General features: G+C 41.1%; 5 protein-coding genes across 21 annotated transcripts; 3 read left to right on the top strand and 2 right to left on the bottom strand.

The window, feature by feature from the left end:
• The first annotated feature begins 224 nt into the window (after nucleotides 1-224).
• On the top strand, nucleotides 225-3,126 carry LOC129586905 (uncharacterized). The gene is made up of 4 exons (XM_055480399.1): nucleotides 225-426; nucleotides 497-800; nucleotides 1,429-1,849; nucleotides 2,145-3,126. Exons 1-4 carry the CDS (start codon nucleotides 299-301, stop codon nucleotides 2,753-2,755), a joined length of 1,464 nt encoding a protein of 487 aa, XP_055336374.1. The 5' UTR covers nucleotides 225-298; the 3' UTR covers nucleotides 2,756-3,126.
• LOC129586886 (uncharacterized) lies at nucleotides 2,648-7,611 on the top strand. 3 transcript variants are annotated; one of them, XM_055480371.1, is made up of 11 exons: nucleotides 2,648-2,784; nucleotides 3,535-4,254; nucleotides 4,566-4,832; nucleotides 4,890-4,992; nucleotides 5,070-5,115; nucleotides 5,199-5,542; nucleotides 5,610-5,863; nucleotides 6,045-6,468; nucleotides 6,534-6,662; nucleotides 6,715-7,143; nucleotides 7,247-7,611. In XM_055480371.1, the coding sequence occupies exons 2-10, from the start codon at nucleotides 3,575-3,577 to the stop codon at nucleotides 7,111-7,113; spliced, it is 2,646 nt and encodes an 881-aa protein (XP_055336346.1). In that variant the 5' UTR covers nucleotides 2,648-2,784; nucleotides 3,535-3,574; the 3' UTR covers nucleotides 7,114-7,143; nucleotides 7,247-7,611. The 3 variants fall into 3 exon arrangements, with proteins under 3 accessions (XP_055336346.1, XP_055336362.1, XP_055336354.1); XM_055480387.1 differs by having other exon boundaries at nucleotides 7,233-7,611; XM_055480379.1 differs by lacking the exon at nucleotides 2,648-2,784 and adding an exon at nucleotides 3,207-3,378.
• Nucleotides 7,612-7,674: 63 nt separating this feature from the next.
• Nucleotides 7,675-10,364, bottom strand: LOC129587797 (cytoplasmic dynein 1 heavy chain 1-like). Of its 4 annotated transcripts, none has more exons than XR_008690404.1 (6): nucleotides 10,256-10,364; nucleotides 9,813-10,131; nucleotides 9,082-9,175; nucleotides 8,697-8,868; nucleotides 8,448-8,616; nucleotides 7,675-8,138 (listed from the first exon to the last, which is right to left on the bottom strand). XR_008690404.1 is itself a non-coding variant. In XM_055481725.1 (6 exons), exons 3-6 carry the CDS (start codon nucleotides 8,744-8,746, stop codon nucleotides 7,931-7,933), a joined length of 321 nt encoding a protein of 106 aa, XP_055337700.1. In that variant the 5' UTR covers nucleotides 8,747-8,868; nucleotides 9,082-9,175; nucleotides 9,813-10,358; the 3' UTR covers nucleotides 7,675-7,930. The 4 variants fall into 4 exon arrangements, 2 of the variants coding, with proteins under 2 accessions (XP_055337700.1, XP_055337691.1); XR_008690406.1 differs by having other exon boundaries at nucleotides 10,314-10,363; XM_055481725.1 differs by having other exon boundaries at nucleotides 7,675-8,015; nucleotides 8,122-8,138; nucleotides 9,813-10,358.
• A 945-nt stretch (nucleotides 10,365-11,309) lies between these two features.
• Nucleotides 11,310-14,470, top strand: LOC129587877 (cyclin-dependent kinase 8-like). Of its 6 annotated transcripts, none has more exons than XM_055481821.1 (13): nucleotides 11,310-11,588; nucleotides 11,668-11,797; nucleotides 11,903-12,049; nucleotides 12,118-12,228; nucleotides 12,466-12,606; nucleotides 12,663-12,720; nucleotides 12,799-12,930; nucleotides 13,006-13,219; nucleotides 13,289-13,361; nucleotides 13,421-13,518; nucleotides 13,607-13,694; nucleotides 13,744-13,881; nucleotides 14,091-14,470. In XM_055481821.1, exons 1-13 carry the CDS (start codon nucleotides 11,479-11,481, stop codon nucleotides 14,229-14,231), a joined length of 1,581 nt encoding a protein of 526 aa, XP_055337796.1. In that variant the 5' UTR covers nucleotides 11,310-11,478; the 3' UTR covers nucleotides 14,232-14,470. The 6 variants fall into 6 exon arrangements, with proteins under 6 accessions (XP_055337796.1, XP_055337813.1, XP_055337805.1 ...); XM_055481838.1 differs by having other exon boundaries at nucleotides 11,311-11,588; nucleotides 11,668-11,748; nucleotides 11,974-12,049; nucleotides 14,091-14,469; XM_055481830.1 differs by having other exon boundaries at nucleotides 11,314-11,604; nucleotides 14,091-14,469.
• On the bottom strand, nucleotides 14,213-27,331 carry LOC129587831 (liprin-beta-1-like). Of its 7 annotated transcripts, XM_055481766.1 has the most exons (23): nucleotides 27,210-27,331; nucleotides 26,639-26,946; nucleotides 25,641-25,942; nucleotides 23,463-23,664; nucleotides 22,314-22,747; nucleotides 20,273-20,464; nucleotides 19,419-19,550; nucleotides 19,157-19,247; nucleotides 18,976-19,037; nucleotides 18,785-18,839; nucleotides 18,647-18,708; nucleotides 17,653-17,793; nucleotides 17,235-17,586; nucleotides 16,778-16,868; nucleotides 16,459-16,587; nucleotides 16,180-16,330; nucleotides 15,932-16,078; nucleotides 15,666-15,719; nucleotides 15,475-15,600; nucleotides 15,243-15,340; nucleotides 15,092-15,122; nucleotides 14,818-15,006; nucleotides 14,213-14,699 (listed from the first exon to the last, which is right to left on the bottom strand). In XM_055481766.1, the coding sequence occupies exons 4-23, from the start codon at nucleotides 23,566-23,568 to the stop codon at nucleotides 14,469-14,471; spliced, it is 2,874 nt and encodes a 957-aa protein (XP_055337741.1). In that variant the 5' UTR covers nucleotides 23,569-23,664; nucleotides 25,641-25,942; nucleotides 26,639-26,946; nucleotides 27,210-27,331; the 3' UTR covers nucleotides 14,213-14,468. The 7 variants fall into 7 exon arrangements, with proteins under 7 accessions (XP_055337741.1, XP_055337757.1, XP_055337750.1 ...); XM_055481782.1 differs by lacking the exon at nucleotides 25,641-25,942; XM_055481775.1 differs by lacking the exons at nucleotides 26,639-26,946; nucleotides 27,210-27,331 and having other exon boundaries at nucleotides 25,657-26,491.
• Between the last annotated feature and the right edge of the window lie 24 nt (nucleotides 27,332-27,355).

The raw sequence follows: 27,355 nt of genomic DNA, 5'->3' as shown, positions 1-27,355 counted from the left end.
AATGTTACTGTCCAATGTCAGAATGAAATGTCTTGATCAAATGTAACTGCCGTCTCGTGCACCGGAAGCGCGACTACGGACTCTGACATTTTTGTAATTCCAATTCCACCCGTCCAATTACAGGGCAATGTAATCTCCGTATTTTGCTGGAAGTCCATGTTGGTGCTGGAATTCTGCTTTTGACGGTACTGGATTGTTTTGGTTTTTACCGTTGTGACGTTGCTGGCTTCCTTTGAAGTTTTCCCTTAGATTTTTGTTTTCTCCTAGTCTCTCTTTGTGTAAAGGTAGCGGGATTTTAATGGATCAGTTCTATGAATTTGCTTATTCAGTTGTACGGCGTGCAGCAAGATTCCTGAGAGCTCCGAATGGGGATCACGATCAGGATGGCGTTGACGGTGCGCTGACGCAGATCGATTACTTACTTGGGTAGGAAACAACTGGAAAAGAAACTTGTTTGCGGGATATTCTTGTTTTTTATAATTGTTCCTTTTAATAGATACACGCGAAACATTTGCGAAAATTATCCGGAGGATCAGACAGTGCAAGCGCAAGAGTTGTTTGATGTGTTGGTACACTGTGCTGACGATTTACGAGGCTTACTACAAGAAGACGAGGATGGAACCAGATCTGTTTTTGTTGTCAGTTTGGACACTAATTCGTACGGGAAAATATTGATCCCAGAGGATGATTTGGCCCATCTACGATTGGAAGGATTCACTGTTAACGATATTGCTGGGTTTTATGGAGTCTCGCCTAGGACAATTACTTACAGATTGGCAGCAGCTAACCTGAATCAAAAAGTAAGCCCGTTGGTTACTGTAGTGTATTTTGTACTCGTACAAATAGTGTACGAGTATCTCGTGAAATGGATAATGGCCTATGGCTAATGTGCCCCAGCAACGGTATTGTTGTTGTCCGTTATTGTTGCCATGTTTAGAGTTTAGTTGGTTGTTTGCTGCTGTCCCGAGCGGACATAATAAAAGATTATGCCGTTCGTTCAATACATGACAGTTATCAACTTATCATGGACAGCATTATCAGTTCTATTTCTTATCCTTAATTTGTTGAAATATATAAAGATATCAGACTCGTACAGCTTGCAGGCGTGGAGGTTATCATACGATGATTTGTACCTGAATTAAGATATGTCCTTCGATGGGCTCGCTGTGCAAAACTACACACTGCTGTATCTCTAATGCTGTATGATGATGATCCATTCGCGGTAAAAATATTTTTATGCTGCACTGTTCTGCTAGCGGTATTTTTTGCTGGTTTTATTGTGTTATTTTGAACAACAGTAAGTGTAAAAATTTTTAGATTTTTTGGACACTCGTACAGAATAGAACTGCACCGATTTATTGCAACGCTTAGTGACTAACAGATATAGCTGTATTTAGTCGTTAATAACTGAATTTGCTTGCTTTGAAGTTTGTAGACATTACGGATGATGATCTGGATTTGGTGATTGCGGATATTTTGAACTCATTCCCGAATGTCGGTTGTCGCTATGTTCATGGCCAGCTAAAAACGGGCGGACTGGTGGTGCAGCGTAGAAGGATTCTGGCTTCTTTGAAACGACTTGATCCGTACGGAGTTGCCAACCGTTTTTTAAATTTTGTACCGCGACGCGTGTATTCAAATGCTGGGCCGAACGCTTTGTGGCATATGGATGGAAACCATAAGTTGGTGCGATGGGGATTCGTAATTCATGGTATCATAGACGGATATTCGCGATCGGTTATTTCGCTTGTTGTGGCGACGAATAATCGCGCTAGCACGGTGCTGCAAGCATTCTTGGCTGGCGCTGAAGCATGGGGTGTGCCGTCGAGAGTGAGAAGCGATTGTGGTGGTGAGTGAGAAGTGTTAATGATACGTACAGTACCTATTTCTCTGCAATATTAGCGCACATTTCTTAACTGTAATTATTAATATATTTAAGGGTTTTTAAAATACTGTGCACTTCATTTGGGCAATATCGAGTACAGTTTTAAAGAGCAACGGATTTTCTTCGTTTAGCGGCGCTGAAATCTGAAAACTATGCAGCGGTCTTCCTACGAGTTTTATTTGTAACCGTAGCTGCTTCGTTTGTTTTTTTGAAGTTGCATAATTTGTTGTTAAAACGTTTGTCTTATTGTTCAATTTAGGGGAAAATTTTGGTGTAGCACGTTGGATGGAGCATTACATGGGAGAAAATCGCGCAAGTATCATTATGGGACCGTCGGTTCACAATCAGCGGATAGAACGGCTGTGGAGGGATTTAGGCCGCGTTGTGATTAAGCTGTTCCGATCAGTCTTTATACAAATGGAAAATTTGGGAATTTTGGACTTTACCAGCCCCCGCGATATGATGATTTTACATTTGGTTTATTTGAACAAGATCCAAGAAAAGCTTGAGCAGTTCAGTTCGCTCTTCAATAACCATAGGCTTACAACGGAAGGCGGGAAGTCGCCAAGACAGCTTTTTCTTCTAGGATGTCAGCAAAAAGGCCTGAAAGGATTCCCGCTGCACCACGTATTAAGCGAAGATAACCAGTTGCCGGATGCTGATGTAGATGAACCTCAAAACTTTCCGCAGTACATACGCAACCAAGTCGCCCATTCCAGAGATTCAGTGCCGGTCATGGATGTGGTCAGTAGCTTTCCTGATGAAGCTCATCTGATTCGGACTAGCATGGATGTTACAGTGGATGATGGAGTTTATGGGGTTAACATTTTTCGTGAAGCAAAGGAATTAATAGAGCATCAGTTTGGTTGAAGAAAGGCTGCTTCTTGTGTGTCTGCAAAGTGAGTCGACGTTATGAGTGCACGGTTGATACCGGTCATGAATGTATTCGTATATTAGGTAACGGTAACGGTAAATTGTTTAATGCGCATTAAAAATAAGCAAGCATTTCTCCTGCCAGCCTTGTTTTACGGTAGTTGTGGTTATGAGTACAGAAATTTGATATTGAGTTGCTTGTCTGACGTAATGCAGTATGCTTCTGTTTGGATTATGTGTGTCGGTTGTACAGGATTTCTGCATTATTTATGTTTTTCTCCTGAGTACTGTATTACACACATTTTCATGGTGAAGATATTGTTTTGTGGTACCGTATTATTAATGAGAACAACAGGCATTCGGGTATATTGATTTTCCCCTATTGCAGTTGAGCTTACGGAAAAGTCCATTTTAATAGCAGTAAACAATGGTTTACAATACAGTGAATGGCGGCTTGTGGACATGAAAATTACCGCCGATGGGGTGTGTTTTCTGGTTCCCATCAGTATACCGCCACCACTGCAAGGACCGCCATTGGCTTATTAGAGCTACTCCCATATCATTGGTCAATTCTGACCAAAGCTTGTGTAATGCCGTGATTGCCGCCTCTTGATTACGCGGTAAAATTAGTTGCTTGTGGCAAATTCCCTGATTTTTTAAATTTAGTGTTGAACAAGCTTCATTACTGAGTTTTTGTGGAATTATTTGACTTTTTTGTCGCGCGCACTGCGCATGTGGTTTCTCAATATGGGTGATCCAGTAGAATTCGTTTACAGATGCCAGAGCTGCGCCTGTCAGATTCCGTTACCCCAGGAAATGGATTTTTCATGGAGTGGTCCAGTAGGACGAAGCCTGTGCGGGAATCGGGGATGTGGCCACTATTATGGGATGCATGTTTTGGCTAACGGCACTGACATTATTAGAGCGGAAGTGGACCAGCGATCTGGGAACCCAGAAAAAGCGATTACCGGCAACGTGAGCAATGTCATATCGAGCAATGCTGGTCGTACTGGACAATCTGCCGTCAGTACCGTCAGAAATAGTGCAGAGCAAGTGCCTGGAGGAATCGGTGGGGCTGCAACGGGAAGTACAGTGCGCAGCTCTCTTCATAATATGAACACGGGATTCGGGATGCGCGGAACTATAGACCAGCCGAATATGATGCAGCAATATGGGCTACCCGGCAGTCAAGTCAGTATGGGATTAGCTGGTATTCCAAGATTCCCTGTCCGTGGGCAGAGTACATACGGGTTTCCATCAAGTTGCGGTTTTGGGACATCCAGCTTGGCTAACTCAACGCCCAGTGGTCGGTATCGTGGACGCGGTCATGGACAGGTAAAGCGTTTCCGGGGAGAAGGTTGGCGATCTTCAGCGCCTGCTACACCGACGGCGCCGCGTGCTGAAGAAGAGGATCCAGAAGTAGCGTGGATTCATATGTGGACGGTGTATTTGTTTCGATTTAACGATGATCACCCCATTCCACATGCGAGACAATCGTAAGTGTTGTTGTAAATTAATCATGTTGAAAATCTGTCATGATTATTGGTTTGTGATGCGTTTCAAACTGAACTAATGGATATTCAGTAATTTTATTCACAAATTTTATTTGCTGGTTTTGCTGCAGATCAGAATTTTAAATCTTAATTTAATGAATTAACGATGTGTATGTCTCATCGCTGCTTTCGCGCATATGCTGATTGTCACAATAATTGTAATTCAGGTGAAATTGTAATTCTTGTGCTTCAGCAGTGTATGGTGTTTTGATGGTGTTGTGACCTTTCGTATGCCCACATACTTAATTTTGCAGTGAGGGTGCAAACGAAATTGAGCTGATGCATTTGGCTGGATTAGTAAAAGATATTAATTTCGCGAAACTGCATCTCACTGGAGACTTCATCAATTCCAAAATCATGGCTGCGTTTAATCATTTTCTGGAAGGCCGGCCGTGGATTCTGCTCACCCGCATACCTGCAACTAATCAGACTAAGAACAAGCCGAAGTATAAGCCGGAAGGAAATAATGTTCACTCGTGGGATTTGCCGCTGTCCTCCGCTACTTGGTCACAATACCAACGGTATGTATAAAATGTTGTTTTAATAAACTTTCCGATAAATTTTAGTTTGATGTTCAGATACACTGAACAACTTCCACAAGAGACGCGGCGGCGCATGTATATCGCCATCAGGGAAGGGATGATAACAATTCCGTTTGAAATTGTGCAGCAGTTAGCAGATGTAAGTAAAGTGTACAAAATGGAGGTTTTAAGAAGCTGAAGTCTGAAATGCCGCATTTCGATTTTTTTGCTTTTTAGTCTAAAGGCATTTCTGTGGATGAGCTGGCGCTGCGTTATACTGAAGGTAATATTATGGCACATATCTCGAAATTATGAAACTTGCATCCCAAATGATTCTACTCGGTCAGATCAATTTTTATAATTCAGACGAGCAGTCTGCTATGATCTCCGGACCTAGTACATCCGGACCTAGCACATCCGGACCTAGTGCATCCGGACCTGCTATCACATCTGGACAGAGTACATCGGGGATAAGCCGCGGGACAGGTCGACCTCCACGAGTGTTCTTCAGTGACTCACCTTCTCCTTCTTCATCTCCGGCTCAACCTCGGCGTGCACCAGGTGGCTTTGGAGGTTCTTCTGGTGTGAGTACAGCGCATCGAAACGGAAGCTTGAGTGGAAAGCGAACAGTTCTGGATATCATAACAGTCGATGCCTCAGAAGGCGATAGTGGGGACGAGGCTGCAAATACCGGGCGAAATTTACCTAGGGTAATACGCATTCCTTCTGCAGTTTTCCTTCTCTAATTTTTTATAATGTTGTTCGTTTAAATTCCAGCTGAAAGTCAATATGGGTTCGGTAGCGTTACCTGAGCCAACCAACAGTCGCCTAACATTGCGGGACTTGAGAGAAGAACTTTGCTTTAGCGTTACCGGCGTTTTCCCTATGGACAAACCGGATAGCCCGGATAAGGAAATCTTTTTCGATTGGATCCGAGGTGAAAACGACAACGTTCAAAATTACATCGATTTTTATCTGGCTCGGGCGGACGCTTTGGCGCAGACTGGCAGGATGACCGTACGAATGGACGAGTATGTAAAAATAGTTGAAAACGTTATATTAAGCCGGACGTACTTCGTTGTATTGCATGTTGTATGCAGTTACTGTAAAGCACAGCATGGCACAGCATGTGTAGAGCAAGTGAGTTTTCGAACGCTTTAACGTAATAACAGCTTAAAGTCTATTACTGCTGCCAGGTTTCTGTTTTTGTAGTGCTTTTGATTGTAATGGACCGTACAAAGAATGTATTGCGCAGCTTCTGGCCGGATTTCGAAAATACAAGATTCCGAACTTGGGCATTGCTTTATTTGATGGGTATTCGAAAGATGAAGAGGATGATGAGGGATTTGTGCTCATTACCGCTGTCCCTATTTTTACGGAAGAAGGACACAATGCACTACGTGCATTTGGATTTTTGCTTCGCGAGGGCATCTTGCATGGATGCCCTTTCCCGGACTGGTTTAATTCCTCCGCGTTACGTTATCTTTTGAACCTTCCAATCCAGTTGAATGACATTTTCGTCTTCGCACCAACTATAGGAGATATCATCCAAGACATTTTGCGTGGCAGTGGTGAGATCTATTTGGAAGAAATGGAGAATTTTAGCATGTGGGCAGACAGTAACCCCGCGTTCCCGGTAAGTAAAAAATTTACTACATACCGAACGGCCTTTTCATCGCATATTGTTTAACTTATCTGCAGTGGTCTTCATTGGTTAAACTTGGTCGGGAAACGCTTTGCCGGTACATGGCTGTCTATGAGCTATGCACCAAACGTTCTGCAAATCTGAAGTTCCTGTATGAAGGATTAACGGCTGGGAAAATGGGCAAAGTATGTTTTTAAATTTTAACAAACATTTGCTTCTCACACACTCGGTTTATAGGAACTGTTACAAATGCGACCCGATTGGAAGCCTTTTGAAGAAGGCCTTTATGCCGGATCAGTGATTGAAGGCCGCGATATGTTAGAGCAGTTCAGACCACTGAATGAGGCAAATGCGACTGAAGAACAAGCGCAGATGGTTGCGTGGCTGGACGAGATCTGCGTTGAGGATCTGGACTGTCGTGAACGGAAGCAACTGCTTAGATTTATCACCGGATCTAACATCATACCTACTGTACCGAGAATTTCCATCGATTTTTTCGCTGAACGTGATGAAAACCGCCGGCCTACATCGCGAACATGTTCGAACATCTTGAAGTTGCCAACTGGAGTGCGTTCGAAAGAAAAACTTCTTGAACTGCTGAAGGACTGCATCGCCGCGGTCGACAACAAGATGTAGGGGTATTTCCAGTTCAAATAAAACAGCGAGGTAATAAGTTGATGCCTTAATTTTACACAGCTAGTTTCAGTAATTTTTTCGATAGCGTCAGCCGACAGAAGACGTATTACTTATAGCAGTTTATTTCTTGCAGAATTGTGGTGTGGAAGTAATCAGATATCGAGCGGATCGTTTTTACGACTAATGGACGGGCATTTACAGCTAACCGGACTTACCAATTTGATGAGCAAGTTACGCTTTCTTAAATTTTTTCCATTCCCATCGTAGTTGATATTTTTTAATGTCAATGATGTCTGCGCGTGAATGTAGAGTTCCTCAGTTTTTCAACGTTAGATGAGAACGGAAGTGCGCTTATGAATTTCGTTTTGCTGTGCGGCTATTACTGGCTAAATTAGAGCGAGCTGTACATGTGTTTGAATTTTTCTTTGATAGTTGAGTAATGCCGGGTAAGTTTATGCGAACTGTACTTGGATACATGTGTATGGACAAGGTCTAAATCGTAATAAATTGCAGTAATGAAATTTAGTATTATATTACGAAACTGACTTTCTGTGTGCCTTTTATTTCGTACAAAAAGAACAAAGTTTAGCAACCATGCCAAATGGTAGTACCCTGTATGTACATACATTAATCAGTCCAAAAAATGGCAGTTTGGACGTAGCATCGTTTTAACATTCTAGTCTGAAACGTAACCAATGCCGAGATCATAGCTAAATTAAGAAACTGAAAAAATCAACTTCGGCAAAAACAAAATTCCTTCCTTATTCCACAGAAAATGCTTAATAGCAGGCCACCTGATTAATCATGCACGTCTAATTTAGTGGTTGTCGACTTTACAGTTAAAAATGTCTCTCATCAATTCTGCTACCGCTTCCTTATACGGACCGCTGCAGTCGCCAGCACTACAATAAAATTTGAAAATTACTGAAAATGGTGTATCAAATCTGTAAAAACCGGAAGAAACCATTTAATTCGTCCAGTTGATGGGTCTCGATCAAGCTTAGTCACCTGCAGACAAGCCACATCTAAAAGTAAAGCAATGTTAACAAAGCTCCAGGAACCAAATCTTATTACGAAAAAGCGACAGTGCACTGCTTCATCCAGTACGAGTAGTCATTTACCACTGCTCCAATACCGAATATAACAAGTTATTCAATTTTAAAGAGTTCAACAACTTCTGCAATTTCAAACTATAAAATGTAATAAAATCAACATTTTTTTTTATTAGTAACTTATTACAAACTCGAAGCAAAAGGTAACCGAAACACCATGCCGCCCATAAACGAAACGGGACACCATTCGCAAAATTTCAAACACAGACATACGGTATGTACCTTTTGAATTTCCCTAATCCATCGATTGACCCCATTCTGCAGCTGATTCAGAACGTTCGGATCGTTTATCCACTGATCAAAATCCTGGACTGTCGCTTTGCGACCTTCTTCCGCGGTTTCCAGCTTAGCCAATTTTTTCTCCGCAGTATTAACAATTTTATCATTCTCTCTGCAAAACAATTCCACGGATAAGCCCAGCAGAAATGCTACCACTATCAGGTAAATGGCAGCCGAAATGCGTCAACTAACTTTCCACTGCCACTTTCGCTGCGGATAATAGATTTAAAAAATGGTGCCATAATGCCGGCAATAATTGCATGAAACACTTTGTGCGGTGATCATCTTTCGAGTCAAAACGATGAGCTGGGACGGAATGTCTTTGTTGACGTCGATAACTGCTCCTCGTTTCAATATTGCCACGCTACAAAAAAATGTGGCAATTACTAGTGCATGAATAATGTTGGAAATACAAAAGATCACAGCTTCTCAAAAAAGTTTTTTTTAAATTTTAGCGTTTATATTTACGACACCGTTACGTTGTAAACTTTCTAAGCACTAAAAAATTAAAAACAGATTCACCAGACTTCCTCAACAACCGCACAACGACAGTTGGAAAACATTAAAAGTAACATACCTGCCAACATTCTGCGCCTTGTAAGCGATTTCGGTGGAGATCGTATAAGACACTTCACCACCAGCGTCACTGGCGTCATTTTCCGGTTCTTCTTCTGTAAAACAGGACAGCAACTATTAATTTCCATAGCTTCTCCGCAGCACATATGCACATGTTCAACCAGCAGCTATGTACAATACATGCAGCACAGCGCTACATGACACTTACGCCACGTACGAGTAGTTTGTAGTTACTCAGTTGAAATCAGTTTGCCACTTCGAGACCTGTTTTTTTACCAGACGTTCGGCAGACGATCAATCTGCCTGAAGCTACCAGACAATCACAAAACACAACACATATCTGTACAACAAACTGAATAACAGGTTAATAATTTATGAATAATTATAAAATTCCGAAATCCACAAAAAATTCCTGCAAGCATTTTTTGTAAAATATAGAAAAAACGTGGTAATTTAATTTACTTACAGTAATGTAATGTAATTTAAATATAATTTATGTTCAAAAAAATTAATGCGTCTTATCCCAATACAAAGTACAAAGCGTCTATCACACAATGATGTCAAAAATCGGGATGTAGCAACAAGGTGCGCTTATATGCCAGAAAAACCCAAGAATTACAAATGAAAGGCCAGATTAACTGATCAAAAACACTGCTACGCACTTCGACTGCACGTGGAACCGCCACATCGTCATTCAATATCTATATATTGCATGCCCCATGAAACGCCTACCTTTTTTCTGGACATTCTGAACCAAAATCACTCGCACCATAGGATCAGTGATGCACTTCCTAACCGCCTCCTGGGATCCTCTGTCTTCAAACAGACCAGGAAACGACTGCGTGGAGGCGATTTGGCCTGAGCCCAAGATAAGAACCATCGTCTTTCTTCAAGAAGACCTCCATGTTGGCCGCGATATTCAGATCGTCCACTGCAGCAGTCGCGGTTGCCACCGCAGCGGGCGCGCCAGCCGCCATAACTCCTCCATCACCAGGGAGGATCCAATCGTATCAGTGGAGATACAGTACCAAGGTCACATATGCTTCCACTCCTGCAACAAATCAGCCAGTCTATTGCGTGTCACATCCTCCATTTCAAGCCACCCGAACCGTACTGTTAGAAGATAATCCACAATTACTAAACAACTTCCTGTTAGTTTCTAACCACTCTGATACCTGCTAAAGCAAGAAACCGCAAACTAATTAAATAAAAACTGTCATTTAAAAGCCATACCAGTCGTTTAATGGTATACCAGTGTAGCACCTTGATGAATAAACAATTTTGTCGGCCGTGAAAATGATTCATTGGATCAGCAAAACAAATCCATTGCAAATTTGCAGTATGTTTCGTCACGCGACGGACTTTTGAGTCTGGGGGACTCCCGACCAATAGACCGGCACGCCACGCGAGTCAGTCATTTCCGAGCAAGCTTCGTTTTTCGTGCTTTTCGGGTTTTTCTGATTACCAACGGCACGTCCCTGAATTTTCCATTTTCAGCAAAGTGTTAACGGATGTTCCAATTAATTAGATCTTTAAAACTTCTGAAACTCTGACAGACAAATGCGATCACACTAGTTTCGACTAGAGTAAGTAAGCCGTCAAAATGACGAAGCGTACAAGTTTTCAGGGCCAAAAGACACCGCTTCGTTAAGCTGAAACGTTCGTTAAGTTCGTTAAGTTCATTCGCTGAAACTGTCGCTATTTTTTTGAGATTTTTCTAATTTCTGACAGATTTTAAACAAATCTGTCCGTCATCTTCGCGCTTCGCGCGAAATTTGACTGTTTTCGCGCGCGAAACTAGCACACTAAACACAGCTGAATGGCAGACACAGATGACTCAACATTTTGGTGAGTCGAACGTGCTGAACGTAACCACACAGTCCGCACTCACTGTCAGATTTGCGTGGTGAGCTTCTAATATTTGTCAGTAACATTTGTTTGATAGTGAAAAACGTTTGTCAGTAAAAGACAAATGTTTGTCAACAAACATTTGTCTGATAGTGAAAAACATTTGTCTGGTAACGAAAGCATTTGTCAATGGCATTTGTTTGTTAGAAATTTGTTGATAAACATTTGTCAGATTTATATGTGTGTAACATTTGATTGAAAACTAAAAAACGTTTGTTCGTAAAACGTTTGCGCAATCGGTACGCCATAGCACTGAGTGCACAAGGCGGCGATCACGTTATTCACAATGAAAATGATGTTTATGTACCATTAATTTTCAAATCACCATTTCACTGTTTATACAGAGCCCTAACCATAAGTGAGAACTCATACGACTCATTATTCATCGACAATCAGAAGGTTCCGGATCGTTGAGCAAAACTTGTTTAACAGAGATACCAGCGCAAAGGATTCTTTTCCGTATTTGTGGCAGATACTTGCTGATCGTTAAATGGTCGTAGCGGTATCGCTTCCTTGCATCCCTTTTGACGCTGCTGGATATCCAGAAAATAATGGCGAGCTCCAGCGGTATGGACTACGAATTTCGCATTCAGACCGCCAGTGAGAGAGCCAAAGTGTCAGTGCACCATTGCTCGTGATCCTTGTTAAACGAATTTTACGCAATTTGTACGATTTACAGAGAAGATCTTTTTGATTACGAGGGATGCAAAGTGGGACGAGGAACCTATGGCCATGTATACAAAGCCAAACGGAAAGATATGTATGCAAGAGCAAGTGTAACAGATGTTCTCGCCTTTTCCAGACATATTGTAGGTTTTCCAAAATATTTCTGTGCATACAACGTGCAACAAGTGAAACATATTTTACATGTACCTTGCATTCCAGCCTATTAAGAGTTTGCTGTGGTAATTCAGGTTGAAGCGGTTACCGGATTCGGAACAGAATCGGGCTATGCTTTACACTTATTTCTGTTACTGTACTACAGAGCGGACGATCGGGAATATGCGCTGAAACTAATCGAAGGAACAGGCATCTCCATGTCTGCCTGTCGCGAAATCGCCGTATGTTTGTCATTTCAGTAAGCGAATTCAATATAGTTTGATTTGATCATTTTCATTACTTGTTTCAGCTTCTCCGGGAATTGCGCCATCCAAATGTGATTAATCTACAAAAGGTCTTTCTTTCGCTGAACGATCGCAAAGTATGGTTGCTGTTCGATTATGCGGAACACGATTTATGGGTAAGGGGGCTTGACGAGTGTATTAGGAAAACTTTTTTATTTTCTCGTGTTGATTAATAATTGGATACAAGTTCGTAATAGGTATGTTGTGGGGGTGAATTTTGCAAACGTGCTTTCCCTTATCGTGTTTCATGTTTAGCTTATCGTGGACGTAATAGCTTATCATTTATGTCATATGTTTCATGTTTACCAAAATAGTTCACTAAGCGACAACCGGTTGAAGTTTTTGCTTTTCAGCATATTATAAAATTTCACCGATCGGCCAAGGCATCAAAGAAGACTGTCAATAGCCCTAAAAGCATGGTGAAGAGTCTGCTTTACCAAATCCTTGATGGCATCCATTATCTGCATCAAAACTGGGTTTTGCATCGGGATTTGGTAAGTTGCGGAATACCGGTATTTTATCAGGATGTGGATGTTAATATTGATTTCAGAAACCGGCTAATATTCTGGTGATGGGAGAAGGACCAGAACGCGGACGTGTAAAAATCGGTAAATTTTCCAGTTTCTTTTACTTTGTTAGTTTTTACGTAATTTTTACAAATATTTTGAACTGTACACTGTTTGTAGCTGATATGGGATTCGCTCGATTATTTAACTGCCCGCTGAAGCCACTGGCCGACTTGGATCCTGTGGTTGTGACGTTCTGGTATCGCGCTCCGGAACTGCTGCTAGGAGCGCGGCATTATACGAAAGCCATAGGTAACTGGTTGCACAGGTTCATTTTTTCCACGGTGAATTGGCAGAATTTGTAAATATTATTACTGCGTAATGCAGATATTTGGGCTATTGGATGCATTTTTGCGGAGCTGTTAACAAGTGAACCGATCTTTCATTGCCGCCAGGAAGATATTAAAACTAGCAACCCATATCATCACGATCAGTTGGATAGAATTTTTAATGTGATGGGCTTTCCTCATGAAAAGGATTGGGAAGATATTCGAAAAATGCCAGAACACCCGAAACTGATGACGGATTTTAAGAGAGCCACGTACGTATATAGTTTCGAGAGTTGCTGTTTGATGAAGTGCCACTGACGGCGACTTCGTTTTGACGTTAGGTATGCGACCTGTTCTTTGACGAAATACATGGACAAACATAAAATCAAGTCTGACTCCAGAGCATTTCATTTGGTGAGAACTGTTTTGGTTTTATCGATTTTGTGCCAGTAATTTATGGTTTATTATCATAGTTGTCAAAACTATTGTTAATGGACCCCGGAAAGAGGATAACATCGGAAAACTCTATGCTTGATCCATACTTCCAGGAAGATCCTCTGCCAACAATCGAGTTAGCACAGCAGTCCGCACTCAGGATTGGTTTACGTACTACAACAGACATTTGACTCGTTACTCGCTAATCTGGTGGGTCTTTACAGTGTCTTTGCTGGTTCTCCCATTCCATATCCGAAGAGAGATTTCATTTCGGACGAGGAACAGGAAGGTGCTAAAGAAGAAACGAGCAAGGTGGGAAAGTCAACTGTGAAAATGCTGGAGGATAAATAGACATTTTCAGATGGAAGTCTCAGCTCCGGTAGATGCACAGCAGCCGAATAACGAGCAAATTAGTGCAATACATTTACAAGCTCATCATCCGGCTGCCAAGAAGCCGCGACTAACTACAATGCAGCATGGAAACCTGCATGATATTCAGGTAAGCATATTCAGACTAGTCTGGTAGCGTTTTGTAGTGGAAATGACGAATTAAAAATTTTCTGTCCGAAAAATAAATTTTTAGCAAAATTGCTGTGAACTCTCCGGCTGGTGAAATAGACTCTTACTGACGTTGGAACCATTCTGCATAGTTTGTGGGTGTATTGTTTTTGAAACTATTTTATTACCGTTTGTTGTGTGCGTTTGCAGCGTCAGGGAAACCATGGTCATCAGTTGTTGCTGGAATCTCAATCGAATCCTCAGATGACTTCGTCCACTTTCGGCCAGATGGGAATGTCTAATCAGACTCACAACATGTCGGGAATGTATAATCAGCAACAACGCTTTTAGCTTTATTAGTCAAGTACGCTTAGCTAGCTTTCTGATGATTCATCTGTGATGCTTTTTCTTTCAAACTGTGACGAGTGCAAGATTTGCTTAAGTGCTTTCATTGCTAGACATTCAGGTGATACTGTTGATGATTTTCGGCTAAGGAAACACATTACGAGTCGCATTGTTTAGATTTACACTGATTTAAACTTTGTGATAAACTTCAGAACATAAATAAAATATGAAAGTAAACAGTCCTTAAATTGTTAAGGACAAAACAGTTGGCGAAGGCACACTCAGTTGGCTGTTGCTACTGGCAAGAGATTTGTTCACATTGCCGTTTGCTGGTGAGTTTTCGTCGCGAACGGTTTCCTTATCGATCACAAATGCATCCAAGTCAACCTTGAGATCAGGCGGGCAAAGGTAGTCCTGCGCATCCATTTCTAATTTTCCACGCCTTCGGTGTAAACTGAAGCCACGTCTTGTTGGCTAAATAAAAAAATTTGTTGAAGCGTTTTGCTTAGCGAAATTGTTCTACTTGTTTTGCTTAGCGAAATACTTTAAGGGGTGTAATCAAATACCGGTGAAAGTTTAGGTTTTTGCCTACCTTTAGTTTTAGGTGAGGCGAAAGGGGAGCGTAGCCGGAAGCCGCGCTGGCCGACCGTTTGTGTCTCATAATCTGATTCCCAACCAATTCGGTAAAACTTTTATTCAAGTGGCGCCTTAACAATGTTTTGCTGGGCGGTATTGACAGCAGTTCAGCCAGAATATCCGCATTGAAACGATCTTCGAGAATCTGTGGCGAAGGATAACAGCCATTATTAAGCTTACCAGTTAATATCATTATATCGCAAGTCGGAATTCAGTGCGCTCTACTGTACCATCAAAGCACCATGGACTCCAGAACCGCGCCTAAATAAAACAGTTCCCTTTTCACTCACTTCAAATTTTTGACCTTTGTTTAGTCAACGTCAAATACGACAGTAGAAAAATCTGAACATCATTAACAGTTTAACACCCTTCAAAACTTACAAATTCGGGCCGTACTCTGACAAGTCTAACGCGCGAAGCCATTCCATAACACGATGATTACTCCAATATATCACACAGTCTGGACTTTCATTCGGGATCTATGAAAAAGTAATTACGTCAAAAAAAACAATTTTTAAACCACGTAACTCGGGTTCCGGATGTTATTCTCTGTTGTAAGTGGTAAAGAAGTTATGGTTCCAGCATGTCCTTTAACAAAGCGAGATTCTCTTACATCAGGTTTGAAAGGTCGCCTCCTTATTAAGGCCGGGTTGAAACCACAATGACGCAGTATTTGAATTCCACGCTTTAGGGATGCATGGTGAAGCGCATTGGTAATTTTCAGTAAAAACAGATCGTCCTGCATAAAAAGTCATGTTTGTTTAGTGTATGTAACAAACAATGCACGAAATCACAATTCTGTACCGTTGTCAAGTAGTTAAGAACCCTTCCGTCAACGCGAGCCTCAGCAAACACATCCTAAAAAGTAGTTTTAAATAATTATCACTTTAATAAAAACCTAGTGTTTTGATTCTAAACATTCACTGTGGAATACAATATCGTAGAATCTGCCGCGACATTTTTTTTTTGTTTTACTAGCTATGTTACCGGTGATTACTAGTACACTACTATAGCAGTGTGGCATATCGGAGAGAAGGGAATTAATGCCGAGCTTTTTCGAACATCCGTACTTTGTACTGCGGCAATCCTACATCGTCCAGCCATCTCAGTACCCATAAATAATCAAGCTTGTTCAAGGGGCTGGTATCGTTTTCTTCCAGAGCTTTGATTGCCAGAATCAGCTTTTTTTTGTACAATGGATGATACAACCCGAGCATCTACAACGCAATTAAATTTTGTTATTAATTTTCGATTCAACCGTCCATTCGCCTTAAATGATAGTGAAACCAGTAAATTATGATGCGTTAGGGTAACATACCTTTTCCAGCTGGACGGGGTTTGTTTTCAGCAGATCCTCACCATTTGTAATCCATGCTTTCCCAGCGTGTGTCAAAGGCAGCTGTACTTCTTCTTCCAACCACTGCACTAACTGTTCATGACTCCACTGAGAAAGTGGAACGCTTGCATCCCTAAATTCAAGGAAGAAAATGTACACTTACTGCGCTAAAAGTTTATAATAAAATAAATCGTAATCCGTGCTGCAATGCGGACTGCTGATATTGACCTTTGACATTTACGCAACACATAATCCACCTACCATTTTTTCGGGGCATTATTCATTGTTCGCTGTAGACGCGGACCGGCAGTGGCGCGTATGCCGCCCCGTTTAAACGTTTGCGGGGAAGGTTGTTCTTCGTTTAAAGCAGAAGAGCTACCCCTCGTAAACCTAATAGATAGCAAAAATTAATGAAAACGTACTGTATCGAAATTTTTCATAAAAGATGGATTCGGAATAGAAAGCCGGTTCTCAAATTAAGATTTGCATGCATTAAGCGCTAATTCAAATCATTATGGTCAACTGGGTTTTTCAAAAGACGTAAGAACCATTTTATTGGATTCGGTTGGATCATTTTTACTTTTCAAAAAATCTCCGCAGGGTGCCTTGTTTCCTTTCATCTGAGGATCCGCTCTTTGGTGTCGAGCACCTTAACCGGTCAGATTCACTGCCTAGATAAATATGGATAACCATGCAGATAAATTTCTCGAGTCCTTCAAAAATAAACCAAGTAGCAAATAAACCAAGTTGCCCATAAAATATATACGAACCGAATTACAAATACGACATCTTATTCTCATACCACCGTAGATGTAGTACGAATCTTCGGTAAATCGGTAACGTTAACTAAAAGATTACGTATGTATTTTATCTTGAGCATGATGAATATAAAAAATTAGCACGTAAAGCAGACATAAAAAGCAAGATGAAGAAAAGAACCCGAGTTCAAAGCCCAAAGCAAACAATATGAACTGTGAACAATAAAAAACAGAAAAGCGAAGAGCGAACTGAAATAAGCAAGCCCACCACCTACGCACCGACACGTCCAAGATTGGGCACACTGTTGCTGCGATTGATCTCCTGAATATAATCGCGCAACGCAATATTAGCATTGCTGTTGCTGCTACTGCGATTGCGGAGAAAATTCCAGGAAGAAGAAGCAGAGATAAGAGAGAGTTTTTCTCCAAAGCTTTTCGAAGGCGACACAGGCGACACGCGAAAGGAGCCGGACGAAAGCTTGTGCCGGTCGGAACGCCAGTGCCGGGCATCGGTGCTGCGCGACCGCGTTGTACTACTCAACCTACTGGAGGATTCGCGTCGGCGTGACCCCGTGTTGGTGGCACTGCTGATTCCGTTTCCCTCGGAGGCGGGCAAGGAGTCCGCGTATTTCTGTTATGATGAAAGATATTATGGCAAAGCAGTGCACTTTCGAAAGGCTGTTTTGTCAATTTGTACCGTTAGACTATCGTCCGATCCGACAGAGATGCTGTGCGCTAAGTTAGCGTGGGCCAATGCCGCAGAATTGTGACGTCGGTTAGGAATCGTTGTTGATGGATAGAGACGAGATGTATGGGGCGGTTTTCCGCCGTCGCGTGACTGAAAATGCACACATAATTTTCGGCAACCATCCAATTTCTTAAAATTAATATTAATCCAATTTCAAATACAATAAGTATGGGTAAAGCGGACAGCCTGACTCGGAGTTCTTAATGCGCAAATGGCGCTCTTAATTTAGTCGATCACTAATTGATTTTCGCTTGATTATTTGAAAGGAAAAGGAATGCCGAAAACAATGGCTAAATTTGTTATATCATAATCTTTCAGCAAGGGCACGGATCCAATGAAAAAACTCTAACTTTTACGTAATTTATTTGTTTACATACAAATTGCAACCGACAAGTTAAACAAGACCTTTAGCATTCAGCCACTTGATGCTCGTGTGTGCTGGACCGGTTATAAGTAGTTGCGCATGCGTCAACACCACGAACCAGTCGGCAACACAACGGTTTTGCAAAAGACAATAAACAAATGCGCAGGAGGGATTTTATATACACAGAGGAAGCAAGAGGTGCTTATGCCTAAGAAAAACCCACTCGCTTCTGAATTTACTGCTACAATACACTGTCAGCTAACAGAATGCATAATATGACCATCTGGTTGTCCATATAAAATGTATAAAATTATAAGCAATACGAGTATGCAAAATTTTAACTGCATGATAACTGAGGGCGGTGGCATCGTTTACAAAAAACAGAGGTAATCAAATTTCAGATTACCAAATCCCATTGCTTACGAACTCAGTATATACAATAAATAATAATATACTTTGTGAGCATTTCGGTTTATGCCTTTACGGCTGCGGACACACATGCGAAATGATACACGCACTTGTTGCAAGTATGATTCGATCATGTATTACGCTGTGCTTTATGTGCAGCTTTTTTCTTACATCGACTGGATTAGAGCTGTTGGCAGTAAACCCATTTCCATTCGTTACGACGGCTGACCTATCTGTCGGCAGACAAAACTTCGAGTCAGAAAATTCGCCTGGCTGAAGTAATTTTTTCGAAAAAGGTAGCGAGCGTACCATTATAATTATTTTGGCGGTGCAGTAAGCTTTCCAATTGTCGAATTTTTCTGTCCTAAAAAAACGAATCCGTATGAAATGGAAATGCTGATTTAAATATCGCCGCAAATACTGATGCAACAACACAATTACGCTACTGCCAAGTGTCAACCCAGCCTGCTTAATCAATAAAATCAGTTAATTATTCATACTTTTTCATCCAGCTTTTCCGATAACAATTGCACAGTTTTTTCTAAAGTGTCCTGTGTGATATCTGTAAAGCGATCAAATCACTATGATTAGTAAAAGCTTAATAAGAGCAATATTTGGGTGATTACAACTACATATTTCCATTTATTTTCTGTATATATTGGTAGAATTTTTCGGTTATACCGTGTGCATGCGCAGCCGTGTTTACGGATCCTGATTTAACTGGCCCATTAAGCCGATCACAATCCGATCCATTCTGCACCAAGTGTGTTTCCTGTGGGTAATTGAGAGCACATCAAATCTTTTCGGTACACACATGTGTCGGCGGGCGTCGGTGCCCGCTGCCGCTATCAGGATCATATCCATCAAGTCAATATATAACACACTGTTGCGCTGTGCTGCGAGCAACATCCTCAAAAATAACTTGGCCACTTTAAACGGATACCTTGATATGCGGTGATCTACTTTCCAGCGCCAGCATTTCCTTTTCGGCTGCCAATTTTTTTGCCCGCATATCTTTCACTTCGCCATACAGGTCCACTTTACGACTTTCCAGTGCCGATCGAGAGAGTGATTCCTGAATGAAAAAAGATAGGTCAACAACTGGCACGAAAGCGTCAAAAACTAAAAAAAATCATCTCTGAGTAAAGAACTTTGGAAGAAATTTGTTAACAGTAAAAATGTTTATCCCGGCCATTCCGAGTGGTACATCTCAACAGCACAACAGAATTACCTGCCACTTTGCAGCAGTCTTATGCATTTACGACAACGTGCGTGGACAATGCAGAACTCATGGTTTCGTTTCACATTATGATTAGTGGAGTACTGAAGTACGCCGTTATCATTATCGCACCGGCACTTCTCTTATTGCATAAAGCAAATAATGAAACGTCTTTCAAGTATCTCGGAATGCAGATCATTCACAAGTATTATCACGTAATTCATGTACTTTAAAACTTAACACTAGTACTAACGTAGAATTTCACATATAGTCAGAAAGTCAGTTGGGAGAGGAGTCTCTAAATTAGTTGTCAAAAGTTCCGATACAGTAAAAGTTTTTATACGATCGAACATACAAGCTCTGAAGTGAAATGACGAATCATCTGGAGAATTATTCGTATAGTTGCGCATAAAGATACGTATAACTGCAATACGTATTGATACTGTATTTCTGAAGCCACTATTATATTTATCGTTTCTACCATAGTCGTAATTCCGAAATTCGTCTGCATTAAATCAGATCCAAGTGTTAAAAAAAGCTAGCAAACAAAAAAATTTTACGAAATTTTACTTGTTTACCTCACGTAACAGCGCTTCAGTATTTTCCAGTTGGCAGCTTTTATCGATGAGAAGATTCTGGAGTTGCCGAATTTTGTCCGACTGCGTAGTCATCCGTTCGCTAACGATTTGCAACTGCCTTTGAAGACTATTTCGCTCAGCTTCAAGACGTTTAACGGCATCGCTCAAATGGTCGTTCCCTCCATTAATGCTCTGCAAAACCATATGCCACATACTTTTTAATCACGACTCGGAATCCACGCTGATGCAGATAAGGATTCTCCGCTACACTGTATTTAAGGACAAACATGGATAGTTAACTTCCACTACACTGCGCACACATACTGCATGGCGATGCTCCGGAGTTTTGATAACCAAACGGCGTAACAGCGAATTTATTACCCCTGCACTTCGTCACTGTTTACAAGCCGATAAGCGGACAACCGAAATGGCAGTCGGCTGCACTTAACACTTCACCCAGAAATGCTTGCAGATATGAATTATTCAGAATTTTGAATAAGTCATATACCTGCAGTGCGACGGCACTGACAATAAGGCTACTGACAAAACACAATACTACACGAAAGTACAATCTACGAACCAGTTCGTCATAATTTTCCCAGCTATGACCACACCCTGAGAAAGCTCGGTTGTACGCTGATTGTGAGCTGTGAGCGGCAGTATTTAGGCACGAGCATGAATAATTATCGAAATAACCGCTGTCGTAATTGCCGCCATAAATGGCCGGATCGGACGATAATCCGTTGCTGCACTGCTCAGAAGGAAAATGCAGTGAGGAAGGTCGTGATCGTCGTCCCTGATTGTCGCGAACAAATGTGCGGCTGCCATCCGGAAAGGCTTTGCGCAGCCGCGGTAAACTATTGGTGCCGTTCGACGACACATCGTGGCGAAGCGGAACCGGACGCCACACTTGGCGTCGGGATGAGAGTACCGGTGAAAAATTCGGTAGAACAAATTCATCCCCATAATTCGTTCCCATCATCGCATGCACATGCTGCTCGGTTGCACTATCCTTGTTGAGGGAATTTTTTGATAGTGATGGTTTCGACGGGTGAGTAACCGGACTTTCTAACTGCACACTTTCCGGATGCATTTTCCCTTCTTATGAGAGAAAAACAACAGAAACTGTCGGAACAATATTTTCTTTTCACAAACATGTGCAACGGACATAAAAGATGGCGTTATGCTTGAGCATCTCCGCTCGTGAAAGAAAAACTGACTTGTGCTAACGACCGCATAATGGAACAAACTCGTGCGTAAAAGCGCACATACGCGATAACTATCTGCAGAATCAAATTGAGCTCGCTAATGAGCACACTAGCTGTTGATCCTTTCGATTCGGCAAAAACTTCCGGCTCAAAATAACTCTCCCGGCCAGAGTAGCAGCGGAAGGAAACCCGATCATTTCCAACCCATCATGATGTCGGCATCTCTGTGTGAATTCCGGGGCGTTAACAGGCGAAAACATAAAAAGCGCTAGTCCATCTGCTTGGGATGATATTTGTGCCGGCCAAAATGGATGAATGTTTTGACTTGTATTCCGCGTACTCAGCCGTAACGCGAGCGCACATTGTCAAAATCATGTCACAGAACATTTTGACACCATGGTTTCCTCATATTTAAAGGGATGTCAGTTACGTAATTTGGCCCCGGAAAGTTTCCTTTGGTTCTTTTGATCAACTTTAGTTTGAGATTAACCGCAGATGTTAATGTCTTTGCAAAAGACGGATTATTCGTAGCTTTCGGTTTCCATGTGCTGTGACAGTGGGCGGCGGTCAAATTTTTGCCTATATATATACGTATTTTGGCGAGATGCCTTTGACGACAAAAAATTTCCCTTTACGGCATTTTTACTGTACAAACTGTTACCTAAATACTTAAAATTTATACCAATACTCGTAGTCAATAGCGGTTAACACGTTAATTTTTCCTCTCAGAAACTCAGAATCGCTAAAAGCATTCTACCATGCTGTAATTAGTAATAAATTACTGATACCGCAGAATTTCTGTAGTTGAGTATTGGGTCTCGGCCGAAACTTACACGATTTCGGGATTTTATGTCGTCGGCCTCCAGTAGCCAATTTCTGAGAACCCGCCGCGTATCCTTGGTTAAACTTTTGGCCTCATTCCGGCCGTCATTGCAGGCCAGTTGGATCTGAATTTTCAGTTCATCTGCCAATTGTAGAATGACTGACGCTTGTGCGGGAGCAACACGATAGCTATTTATCTTGGGAACGCTCTTGGAGAGTGCTGTCGCTTCCAATTGGCCGGCGAATTTTGATATGTTGCCCGGCACGGAGCCATTCATGCCCACCAGCCGACCGTTTGTTCCGCTGAGAACCTCTAATGACTGGGACAGCTTATCCAGAGATAAGCCGGCAGTGGACAGCTGATCGCAGGATGCCGGCGTGTGTCCATTGTGGACTGCGCGTGCTGGCGTGGATTCCGGCATATTATCCAAACATAATTTGGACTCTGTAACAGGATTATTTACAAACATCACTGAACAGTAGTGGGGGTCCTGTGCTTCATTAATAATATTAATATGAGAATTTAAGTGATTACTGCGACTGTCGTCTAATTACACAAGGTTCAGTGCCTGAATATTTGAGCCGAACTGTGAATTATATGTAAGTAAATCCGTACATCGTGTGCTTACAGGTCATCAACAGCGATTGTCAGGGTCACTAACATGCATGTAAATAATGTGATGACAAAACATTGATGATTCGGTAACTTCATTTTAACGTTGTTGATTATGGTTTTGAAAGTGGTTATTTGATTATTTAACGTAAAATTCCTTTTGAAGAAGAAAGTTTATGGATTACACAAGACGTTTCAATTACGGCCTGCATCGTCACTATAATTATTTTGTGCAGCTAGTTTGGTACGAGTAGTTTGGTTTGTGATGGATGATAAAAAACTCGTATAATCCTTCACTGCAAAATTCACAAGATTAAAAACGGAAAATCCAGTGTGCGATTTACTGCTTAAAGTGCTTTTCGAAATTTTATACTGGTTTATTTTTATTACGCGACATTGCTAGTTGCGCAAGTTTTTTAAGAAAATCCCGTTTTAACACTGGTGAGTTTGGTCCCATAATTTATGCTATCACCAAGGCTATCCTACTTATATGTACAAGTACCTCGCTTTCACTAACGGTTGTCAACTAGTCGTAAGTAAAATTTACCGGCAATAATTGCATCCATTTCTTGCAGCGCAGCAAGAAGTACGTTGTTGGAATATTTCCCTGACTCCGCCAACTCAGAGTTTCCGTTTATGTGGGAAGTAGGCATTTTCGCAGATGTCAGTGGTCACTTATCAGAGTATCGGTTGTTTGGATGCCGGCAAGAGCGTGAAAGCTAACAACTGGAGTCGCATATGTGTGGCATCTGCAAACAAAAAAAACAACATTTACAATCAGCGAAAGTGCTACTGCAGAAGAGCAAACTATTGTAAAAATGGTACGTAAATCCGACTGAGGCAAGAGTTGTTTATGAAGTTCTGGAAAATAAACAATTCGACACAAAAATTTTCTGATTAAATGCCCGGTGTCCATGTTTAAAAACAACGATACCCATATCGCAGTTTTATAATGGAGAAATGTGGTTTCATCACCGGAAGTTATGCATTATCAACGTGTAAACTTCTCATTACCAAAAAAGTAAAAACGCAGAAGTATTTGCTGATTTGCTGCAAGCCTGCAACACTCTTGGGCATCGAAACACTTGTTTCATCAACACAGCAACCGGCATCGGTTTTCGCTGACGTACCATTGTTAAGTACGAGTATAAGATGGTCTATGTTGAGCATAGTTTGTTTTCTTCAAGTGTTAAATAATCCTAATAGGGGTAACAGTGTTAAGCATGGCTACGGATTCTGATTGCTAAGAGAAGTGTCAATGGTCTCCGTCAAAGTTCTGTCTGCATCAATCAAACCTAACTGCTATTCTTTGACAGAAACAACAGGGGCATGTGGTGCGAATGTTTTATGGATTGTTTCAGCTATTTCTTTTATTTGTCAACAAAACAGTAGCTTAACACTTAAGACAAGAAAATTATTGTCATAACCTTGAAATAAGTTTTCACTCTCTGTACTTTATGTATGTCAGTGGCATTGTTTAGTTGGTTGCATATAGTTTAAAGAGAATTCTCAAACTAATAATACAAATGCAAGACAAACGAATAGAAACACTCGACACCGCTACTAGAGACGTTGTTACATATTATGACAACTTCGTGCAATTTCGAACCTCAACCACAAAAGTAAGGTAAGATATTGTAAATTGTACTGTAAGTTAAAGCATTATCGAATGTTTATGAAAAATAAAAAAGCACACCTTTATTATGGGACATTAAATTAAAAAAAAATGCAGGAGTTGAATTTCTGGTTGCAAAAACAGGCGAGAATGTACAGTAGTCACTAGTCAGCCTTCACTGGATAGAATATTTTTCAGGTTGGTGAGATCGGCCTGCTGGGTTTTACCACGAAAAAAAATTAAAAAATTTAGGTTTAAATTGGCTTTCAATTTTACCGAAGAAAACTTGCTTATTATATGCGCCATGCATTTAATAATATATCGCTACACCGCGAATCATCGATCTGTCATACCGGCAGCCACAATTTCTTGCAAAAATTATATTTATAAGGTATGCTTACGTAGGCTTGACTTCGCAAATTAAAATATTCCACATAACTTCCACCTGTATGTGCAATGCTGCAGAGCCAAAGAGTAAGTAAAGAAATCCACTCGTTGTATGTCGTGGCGGTTTGGCCCAAAACTTATAAAAAATACGAAATATCCTGCATTACTGTAACGCCTTGGCTCAAGTAAAAAAATTGCACCAACAGAAAACGAGCGTTCAGAAAAGTAAAACTGCAGACGAATATCTAGCTGGACCTATTCTAAAATTTTGTTCTAGAAGCCCTGCAATAATCTATGTGAAATTTGCGCCGCTCTACCGAAAGAACGAAATCAGTTGTCTATGACCGTGAATTTTTTGAAGAAGTTCCATTGGTTAATAGGGACATCGAACAACTTCTAAAATTACTCAATGACCTTGTTGACTGAAGACAGAATAACATAAGGATCTGTCCTACATTTATTGGAACTACATATGTGCGAAAGCAGTGTAATAATTTTTCAGCACGTGTAAACCAGGAAAAACTATACGAGAAATTTGTATTTCAAGAATGGCCAGTAAACCATATAATATTTGGTAGTTCTTCTATCTGTACATTACATTTTTAACCCAACCTAGCAATTAGGCACAGCTGCTCTCGATTGTACGATCAGCGTCAGTATTTGCAACCTATTATCCTAATCGTAAATTTTGTTGCAAGATAAAGCAATTTATTAACCACTTACATATATGCTGTATTACTTGCTAATCGGAAAATGATCATCCATGTATCAACCTTCAACAGTGAAAACCGATACGGTGGCGTAAAAGCTTGCTGAATATGTCCAAGTTAATTAATTGGTCCGCCGGAAACGATACAATCCGAATCACACCAACAAAATGACTTTCGAATCTCAATAATTTTTTCATGCATGTGTAATCCAAAGTTTCTTCGCATACATTTGGCGATTTTCTTATGAATGCAAACTGTCGAAATTGTTTGCGCGCTCCATCACGATCGCATACGAGCAGTCCCAAGTATTTAAACCTGTCACAGCGGTCAAGGATCTATTTGATGCTCGGAATCGACGCTCAAACATTTCAAATCACGTTAGTAGCTGCCATCACGAAGAAAACATTCGGATTGTATGTAAACCTACGTATAAACGGCAGTTGTAAGGTATTTCAAACACAGATGGTCCATTTTCAGTTTGTATACTTAAGAACGGGGTCCTTCAAACTGTACACCGGCAGCTTAAATAAACTGACCCACCATATGCATGAACTGGGACGCTTAGCGTTTAAATCCAGGAAAATTCAGTTACGCTATTGCACAGGAAAATGTCAACAAAAAGCAATGATAATAAAACCATGGCATGCAGAAACGAAGAGCGTCTTCCATCAGATTTGAAGATATTTACAATAGGTAGCACGGCCATTTCGCATTCTGTCAACATATAAATTTTACTCTGCCAGACCAGTCATGGGTGTAGGTTTCCCAGATGCAGCGCACATATACGTACTACACTGCGATGTGGTCAAACGGCCCTGAATCTGCCGAATCTGCCGCAGGCGGTTACCGTCTTCTACGTCGCATATTATTGTTGTCATGCCTGTCTGTCACAGAATTACAGATCACTGCTGCATGGTCTCTGCATTTGCGTACATATTCTGTATGCATTTCATTTATATGTCCCAGTATTGAGACAGTAGCGTGTATCTGTAGACTGTAGTGCATACATACATATCTACCGCAGATGAAGTCCGGTTGATTCAGGCTACTTTTCCGAGACTGACGATCAGAGCGAACTCTTTCTTGTCTGATCAAATTAAATGGCAAGTAGCTGTCGTTTCCGTGTTTTTCGCGCCATCTGCCGGGATAAGCATCTCCATTTCCGCCACGCTAATGGATTTGACCGCTGGTCAGTTTCCTTACAGAAATCACTTAGTCGCCGGTTATGGCACTTGAGCTCATGATGGATATGGCAGACGGTTAATAAGCCCCACCGGATATGAAATGCCCGGGGAAGACAGATTGACCGTACGTACACCCTTATAACGAAATTATATGTACTCTGAGTTTAAAGGCGTATTGTTTTGTATTAAAATACATATAGATACTGTACTTATATCCTTGTAGTTCTACGGTTCTATGTAAGTATGATCTCACGTAATGCAAATTGCAAAACTGTTTTTTTAGTAAAAAGCATGCAATAAATAAGTAATTTTATTACAATTAGTGTAGGACGAAATGGTCGCGGTTGAGGAGCACAAGCTATGGCAACCTATACGTATCAATTTACGTATGCACTTACTCTTCAGCGCTTTACTATCCGAGCTTCCAGTACGTAATCAAACCCAAGATGGAATTGTAGTTTGTTAGTATTTCTGTATTTCGCCAACTGCGCTCCCTCGAAGTCGATTACTCAAATCCCACCTAATTATTAAGGCTGTACAAAAT

Source organism: Paramacrobiotus metropolitanus, unplaced genomic scaffold, assembly GCF_019649055.1.
Source record: "Paramacrobiotus metropolitanus isolate TYO unplaced genomic scaffold, Prichtersi_v1.0 Parri_scaffold0000002, whole genome shotgun sequence".
Lineage (NCBI taxonomy): Eukaryota > Metazoa > Tardigrada > Eutardigrada > Parachela > Macrobiotidae > Paramacrobiotus > Paramacrobiotus metropolitanus.
This window is presented reverse-complemented; position numbering and strand designations above follow the sequence as displayed.

Coding starts and splice junctions, on each gene's coding strand:
- LOC129586905 (XM_055480399.1), top strand. CDS start 299: ATGGATCAGTTCTATGAATTTGCTTATTCAGTTGTACGGCGTGCAGCA. Junction 427..496: donor CAGATCGATTACTTACTTGG/GTAGGAAACAAC, acceptor TCCTTTTAATAG/ATACACGCGAAACATTTGCG. Junction 1,850..2,144: donor AGTGAGAAGCGATTGTGGTG/GTGAGTGAGAAG, acceptor TGTTCAATTTAG/GGGAAAATTTTGGTGTAGCA.
- LOC129586886 (XM_055480371.1), top strand. CDS start 3,575: ATGGATTTTTCATGGAGTGGTCCAGTAGGACGAAGCCTGTGCGGGAAT. Junction 5,543..5,609: donor CCGGGCGAAATTTACCTAGG/GTAATACGCATT, acceptor TTTAAATTCCAG/CTGAAAGTCAATATGGGTTC. Junction 5,864..6,044: donor ATGACCGTACGAATGGACGA/GTATGTAAAAAT, acceptor CTGTTTTTGTAG/TGCTTTTGATTGTAATGGAC.
- LOC129587877 (XM_055481821.1), top strand. CDS start 11,479: ATGGTCGTAGCGGTATCGCTTCCTTGCATCCCTTTTGACGCTGCTGGA. Junction 12,721..12,798: donor ACGCGGACGTGTAAAAATCG/GTAAATTTTCCA, acceptor CACTGTTTGTAG/CTGATATGGGATTCGCTCGA. Junction 13,362..13,420: donor ACTCCAGAGCATTTCATTTG/GTGAGAACTGTT, acceptor TTATTATCATAG/TTGTCAAAACTATTGTTAAT.
- LOC129587797 (XM_055481716.1), bottom strand. CDS start 9,960: ATGGTTCTTATCTTGGGCTCAGGCCAAATCGCCTCCACGCAGTCGTTT. Junction 9,176..9,812: donor TCAGAATGTCCAGAAAAAAG/GTAGGCGTTTCA, acceptor CCTGTTTTACAG/AAGAAGAACCGGAAAATGAC. Junction 8,869..9,081: donor AAGGCGCAGAATGTTGGCAG/GTATGTTACTTT, acceptor ATTTTTTTGTAG/CGTGGCAATATTGAAACGAG.
- LOC129587831 (XM_055481766.1), bottom strand. CDS start 23,568: ATGCCTACTTCCCACATAAACGGAAACTCTGAGTTGGCGGAGTCAGGG. Junction 18,709..18,784: donor CCGCCAAAATAATTATAATG/GTACGCTCGCTA, acceptor GTCTGCCGACAG/ATAGGTCAGCCGTCGTAACG. Junction 15,720..15,931: donor TAGGATTGCCGCAGTACAAA/GTACGGATGTTC, acceptor ACTACTTTTTAG/GATGTGTTTGCTGAGGCTCG.